The sequence below is a fragment of the Eurypyga helias genome, unplaced genomic scaffold (genome assembly GCF_000690775.1).
Source record: "Eurypyga helias isolate BGI_N326 unplaced genomic scaffold, ASM69077v1 scaffold12277, whole genome shotgun sequence".
Lineage (NCBI taxonomy): Eukaryota > Metazoa > Chordata > Aves > Eurypygiformes > Eurypygidae > Eurypyga > Eurypyga helias.
The window spans coordinates 20,403-27,504 of NW_010262390.1; the positions used below are offsets into that span (position 1 = coordinate 20,403).

The 7,102-nt window shown below is 37.3% G+C and overlaps 1 protein-coding gene across 1 annotated transcript in view; it reads left to right on the forward strand.

Annotated features, from left to right (window-relative positions):
• The window catches only part of LOC104512652 (kynureninase-like), a 19,613-nt gene extending 19,148 nt beyond the window's left edge, over window positions 1–465 (forward strand). The window contains exon 5 of the mRNA XM_010155712.1: window positions 146–465. Within this exon, the coding sequence (XP_010154014.1) occupies window positions 146–298 (153 nt within the window). The 3' untranslated portion in view covers window positions 299–465. The remainder of the gene's footprint in view (window positions 1–145) is intronic.
• Window positions 466–7,102: the final 6,637 nt, after the last annotated feature.

A 7,102-nucleotide genomic window follows, 5' to 3' on the forward strand; every position in this document is an offset into this window, starting at 1 on the left:
TGGGGGGGGCCCAAAGTTTTTACATGTCTCTCCGTGCTGGTCCAGTCATTATTCCTTGAAGACAAGGATGAAATTTAAAGATACAGTCTTACAGATAAATATGAAGTGACCTGAATTTACTAAGCATTCCTTTTCTGTTTTGCAGTGTGACATGCGAGAACCAAATGCTCTTCGCATTGCCCCAGTTCCTCTCTACAATTCTTTCCATGATGTGCACAGATTTATTGAAATCCTGGGATCTGCAATTACATCTTCAAAACAAACAGCAAACAATACTGCACTATCTGGTTCTTATTGATGGCTCAGCTGTATCTTTTAATCTATTTCTGACTAAGATGCATTTATCCCGCTGAGCGATTCTTTGCTTTGCATAGACTGAGCTATATCCCATGCAATTTGCAAAAAAATGACTGTGCTTGAATAGTTATTTACAACAGACATAGTTTTATTAAAGCTCATATTTCCACTCTGCTTTGACTTTGACTTCATGAATTAGTATGCTTTGTGTATTTTAATGGGGCTTTTCTTAAACATTTTATGTAGTTTTATTACATTAACTTTGAGAAGCATGGAAGAATTGCTATCAACTAGAACAGGAATGAAAAAGAAATCCCTCCTTTATTATAAAAATGGTGCATAATAAAAAGTGGAAAATAGACAAATCACCAACAGTAAAAAGATACAGTCCAATTTACATTTTTAATTTATCAATTCTATTTAAAGTACATGGTGTACTTGAAAAGTAGAAGTTGAACAATTAGTTGTTCAAAACCTGTTAACTGCCTCATACTGGGTTTTTCAAAGGGCCTAACATTTTGAAGTTCTAGTTTGATAAATGATTTAATTGAAGAATGAATTTACATTGCACATACCTTCTTTGGTGTCATACAGTCAGCTAAAGCAAAGCCTTTATTCTTTATCTTTCTAGGTAGTCATCTTGAAGAAAATACGCTTGAAAAAGCTAAGAACAATTTTAAGTTCATGTAAGCCAGTGTGAAGGGGTGTTTAAGCACTTAGTGCAGTTTTAACAAGGCTTATTTTGGATTAGGCAAAATGAACTCTGAACTGTTTAAGCAGAAGCAAAATATATCATTGTTAACTCACAGCGTGGCCCAGATTTTTACAGAGATTTGCTAGACAACTAAGACCAATGAGGAAAACTTGCTTACATTTGACTAACACTTTACCTGGGGTTGGTTTAAGATATAACTAACACCCTTGCCTAATTGGCAAAGCGGTTCCTAAGTCTGTAGCTATTCAGTGCATACCCTTTTTCAAGAATCAACTTAAATATTCTCTCTGATGCTACTCAATGTGTCTGATTTTTTTTCCATATGAAACACTTAGAAAATTACTTCTGGTAGTATTTTTTTTTAAAATTCCATTTCAAGGGTGAGAAAGGGTTTGGGGGTAGAAGTGAGGAGTCCTCCAAACCATTTCGGCTCAAGGGCATTTTTTCTGGTTGAAATTTTTGCACTCTTCTTTGACCACCTTCTCAAATTCTTCCTGGAAAGGGTGGTGAGGCACTGGAACAGGTTGCCCAGAGAAGCTGTGGATGCCCCATCCCTGGAAGTGTTCAAGGCCAGGCTGGATGAGGCTTGGAGCAACCTGGTCTAGTGGAAGGTGTCCCTGCCCATGGCAGGGGGTTGGAACTAGATGGTCTTTAAGGTCGCTTTCAACCCAAACCATGTTGTGATTCTGTGATCTTCTGCTGCACATGGAAACCTAAGGGTATTCACAGGCTCTTCCTGTGCTTTAAAATTCCCCCCCAATTTTTTTTTTTTTTTAAATCCTTGGGCAGTAGCACCTGTTTAATTGATTGCAACATAGAGGGAAAAGCTGAAAGAACTGCAAATAAAGCATTTGTTGGTATTCTTAGCACCTGTGAAGAGTAAGAACAGCTGCTTAAAGTAGCATATTGTTATAAAGAATAGCATAGGAGTTTTAATCAGTTGGAAAGCTCTGGCTCGCTCAAGAAGTTTTGATTACATTGATGTCATCACTTTAACTGAGACTGTCTCATTGTATTGCAAACCAGGTATTTCTATTTCAGCGGCTGTGGTTTTATTTTTATACTGGCATCTGCAGCACAGCTACTTTCATCTGTCAAGTAACATGATCTTAGACAAGGACCATTTTCCATGAAGTGACTGTTGATGAAAAAAGCACTGACTATATAACTGTGTTGGTTGACAGTGTTGAAAAGGGTTTTAATCCACTGCAAGTGCCTTTGAGACACTTGTGTTGCTGTACTGCTCTAGCTAAGTCACGTCTTCCCTATTAAGTTAGGAAAGCTTAATATAAATCCAGATATGACACTTGGTCATACTATGAAATACCTTATTTTGATATCAGAGAGACCTTAGTAAACCCATGAAGAGTAAGAACCTCAACATCTCTTTCTGAATAGCACCTAGATATCAGGTTTGGTCTAGCTGTGTTGGAAGTTACAGGGAGATAAATGGTGAATTTTGAGGTCACAGTTTGGCATCTACCTTAATTCACAAACAATTTCTCATATCTCTGATTGAGGAAAGTCAGTGAAGTAGGGTAGGTAAAGTACTTACTGACTCTATTCAGACCAGGTTTCAAAAGGTAATAGATCATAAATAAATGTTTAATAGTATTTTGTCTTTTAGTAACATTTCAGGCTACAGGTGCAAATATTGACTTTATTTATAAACATTTGTGTTCCATTTGATGAATTTTTACCTATGAGATGTGAGGTAAACATGAAAGCTCCTTACTTTTACAGGCATATATAAATAAATTCAGAAAATTATTTTCAAAAAGTGAGGGAAAGATATATTGCGTTTTTCTGAAACAAAATTGCAGCATAAACACCTGTTTCACATGATCTTTTCTTACTTTTAGTACGAGTTTTGCAAAATGAATAATACTGAAAGTTAACATTAGGTGTCAGTATTTTACATATTATTTAGCAAGAGAATATCAAGTGAAAGAGCTTCTGTGCAAAAAAAAAAAAAAGTGGAATATTACGGTCTGTTTTTTCAAATGTTCTAAGTTATCACATTTAGAGTAATATCAGGAATAATTATGTGTGAAATAATTAATTGTATACACCCCGAATACTTCTTGCTAGTTATGTCTCTGATTTAAAATTCAGTATTAAGTACTACTGCCTTCTAATTGTGATAACACTTAGTTCTTGGATTGTCTGAAGAAATTACCTTTTTCAAATTAAACTGCAAGACATGAGTGTCTGCAGATGACAGAAAATTGATACCCAGGTAGAGTGATAAAATGCCTACAATATGAAGGAAGATAAATGTGAGTATGTAGATCCCTCATTGTATGTGATCTTTCTTGGAACAAGCCAGTTTAATATTGTACAGATCTCTCAAACTCACTGCAACTGCTGAAAATGTAAGGAGAAAAATACTATAGGATCCATTTGTGAATATCTTACCCTGTTTTGCAATGGGAAGACCAAAGACAAGGCAAATTCTTCTTCCATGAGCCGAGAAAGATGGTTTAATTTTCCAAATGAACAGAGCACTATGGGTGAAAAATAAATTATGACATACAGTTATTTTCTCATCTGAGAAATTTAAAATCTGAGCTTGCTGCATGATTGAGAATGGGAAGGACATGACACAGCCGAAAAGCTTAAGATGCAGAATATTGGGAGCCCTTGGTCTGACTACTGCAGAATCCACCTTGCTTCTGTTTTATCAGCACAGTATTATACAGGGTTAGATTAAGCGAGAAAGATGAAAGGAGGAGGGCAGGATGGCAGATAATACAAGAAAAGAATTAACTTTTTAACCTATGTTATGTTATGGTCATGTTCCCAAATCCAACTGGGTGCAGGTGAGACTGCCCTGTGAAATTCTAGCCCCAGGGGTCGGGATGGGCCTTGGTTGTGTTAGAAAGGTGAAAATAAGCCTCTAGGGCTAAATCCACAGAGGAGCCTTACAGGATGAGTAAGCATCAAAGCCGTAGCAGCAATATAATGAAGACATGACAGGGGAAGCTGTGTTATTTCATATACTTGCTTATAAAACCCACTTGAACCAGATGCAATTAACATGTCATGATCTAACATGTTTCATAGGGAGCTGACGTGCTCAGAGATGCTTAAAAATCTCAGTTAGGTTCTCATCGGAACCTCTGAGGACCCAAACTGATGAAAATGTTTCTGAAAAGCTAGTTACTCTCTACGACCAGCTGAGAGCCAGTTTTGCATTGTAAGCTTAAACTTTTGTCAATATTTGTGAAATATATTTAGAAAGCTTATTCAGAAATGAATAAGTTATAGATCAGTAATTCATACTTCTTATATTCCAAGTTTTTGTTACCTAAGCTTACTCTTCTTAAGCATCATTTTATGTTTCTAGTTAAATATAAGTGAGAATTGATTGTGGTATTTCTCAATGGAATTCTATCTTTATTTCATCATAATTGCTTCATATTTGAATAATGACAGATGAACTACTTCATTCAATTGCAGTTTTAAGGCTTTGAAGTCACAATAGCAGCAAAGGATTTAAATCCTGAAGCCATTATTATGGCAGAGAAGATATCAGGGAAAAGGAAAACTTATGGTGGTGTAATTTTCTGGACAGAAAAATTCTTCTGCAGTTGCATTTTTTTTTGTTGGGGTTTTTTGATATTTTTTTTCCCCTGGACATTTTTCTAACATTAAAAGGATCCACTGGACTTCAGCAAAATGAAGTAGTTGCAACTTCTAGCAAAACAAATGGCTTCCATCCACCCTGGAAGAAGACCTTAGGAATGCTGAAGGAGAGTCCATGCTGCCAGTAAACTTCTGTAGTTATTTTGCTTCAGAGCTAACTACAAACCATTTAAAATTCTAGACAGCTGCAATACAGTATTTCACCAATAAAGAGTTCATTAGATCTTTTTTCTCTCTGACATATACATCTAGTCCTGAGTACATGTTAATACTCCAAGGTATGAATTTCAAAGTTCCCTTTATCTCTGTGTACAGTTTTAAGCAATTAATCAAATGATAAAAAAAAAAAAACCTTTAACAATAAGAAACGAATTTTGAATTTAAAGTATACGTTCAAAAAATTTGCTACAGTATAATTTGTGGGAACAGGGCCTCTGATTAGCTGAACTAAGTGCAGAGGTTCTTTTTTAAAAATAAACTTACATTTTATTGAAGGATTCTGAAGAGATCATCAAATTGTTAAACCTGACCAAATTGTGTATACAGGATAGTTCTTTCTCCTGGGAGGCTACATCAAAGTGGGAGAGACATAGAAAAATCATTATTTAATATGTTCAAAATGACTCCCATTTGGGGCAAGATTTATACAGCCTTCTGAAATAAGCATGGGGGCAAGCAGTACTGAAAACCCTTCATTTGAAATAAAAGCAAATAGCAGTCTTACCATCACAGTGCCAGGTATAAACATGAAAATACATATGAAAACTCTTCCAGTTCTTTCTTCATAGCAAGGCATGTTCTGAATGAAAAAAGCATCTGAGCACTAGACACACTGCTGCTGCTTGAAGGGAATTATGTCTTGTGGGATGCCACCCACCCAGTGGAGTTTCGGTTGTGTTTCTACTCATGTAGATTGCAGCATATCCCATGGTCTCACCTCTTGCAACACAAAGCAAGTTCCCTGCTATGAAGAGTCTGTCTTTGGTGGGATAAGTGTTATCATGTTTGTAGTAACAGAGTATGAATCGAGTTTCACGGGACCAAGTTGCAACTTTCTTAATTTGCAGATTTCCTGGTGCCTCAGTTTACCATCTGGAGATACTCTGCTGTGATGTGTTGCAAGGCAAGACATACTGCAAAGTTCACACTGATACTTGAGCACAAGATACTAAGAACTGGGAGATACTAAAATGTCATAAATAAATCTCAACAGGAACAGGCCTGTAATGTATTTTCTAGTTTAGCAGTGAGGTATGGTTGACACCTCTCATGCTATTGACAGTCTTTCTTTTTAACTAGTGTTTTATTTGAATTTCCACCTGGAGGGTGAAAGGAAATTTTCAGAAATATTCATCCTTCAAATAGGATATATAAACAGTTTTCATGTCTTAGCTGAAATCTTATGCAAAGTGCTCATATACTCTTGTGTGTAATTACACATTTAAACCAGTGTGGTCATGAAGCAACAGATTCTGCCAGCTCTTACATTATTAGAACAACACCTTGCAACTGGGCAACTTGTGAATGTGTGGACATATATTTTGAAGGATGCTCCTGGACTTTTCTGTACTGCTGGCTCCTGCAGAGAAAAACATTGTGAAGGTCTCCTTGGAGAAACTGTCTCTGAGTGAAAGTCCAGGGTTACTTGTCCTGATTCCACAGCTGTGTTTCTGTGTCACTGTGACTGTAAAAATGGTTTTGATCTGACAGCTATAAAGTGGAGACATAGACTCTATCTAGAGTGAGGGATAAATATAATGGTTAATAACACAAATTTCTTTACAATAAGCTATATTTAAAGTTGTTCATCACATCAACTTTGAAAAGGTTTCACCCACTAGAATGGGGTATAGAAGGGTTGACACTTCATGTCACCTAGGAGCAAGGCAGTGTTTTGGTCTCTGGAGCAGCCCAGTATTGAGAAAACCTCCTCAACACCACCCCCATCTGGGTGAAACCCAGCAGCAAGTAGATCAATGCTAGTTATTCTGGTAGAAAGGTGTGTGGTGGAGCCAGCAGCGTTACTGAGAGCAGCTTACTGGTGAGAGCACCGCCCTGGGAGGAGGGCCTCTGCAACTCCCTGAAAGGCGTTTGAAGAGAGGTGGGGGCTGGTCTCTTCTCCCAAGGGGCAAGTGGTAGGATAAGAGGACATGGACTCCAGTTGCACCAGGGGAGGTTTAGATTGGATATTAGGTAAAATTTCTTTATGGAAAGGGCTGTCAGGCATTGGAACAGGCTGCCCAAGCAGGTGGGGGAGTCACCATCCCTGAGGAGATTTGAGAGACGTGTGGATGTGCTGCTTAGGGACATGGTTGGACTTGGCAGAGCTGGTTTAACGATTGGGTTTGATGATCTTAAAGGTCCTTTCCAACATAAAAGAGTCTATGATACCATATTAGGCCACTGTCAGCTTAATTAAATTCTGTGGTTTTTTCCATTTTT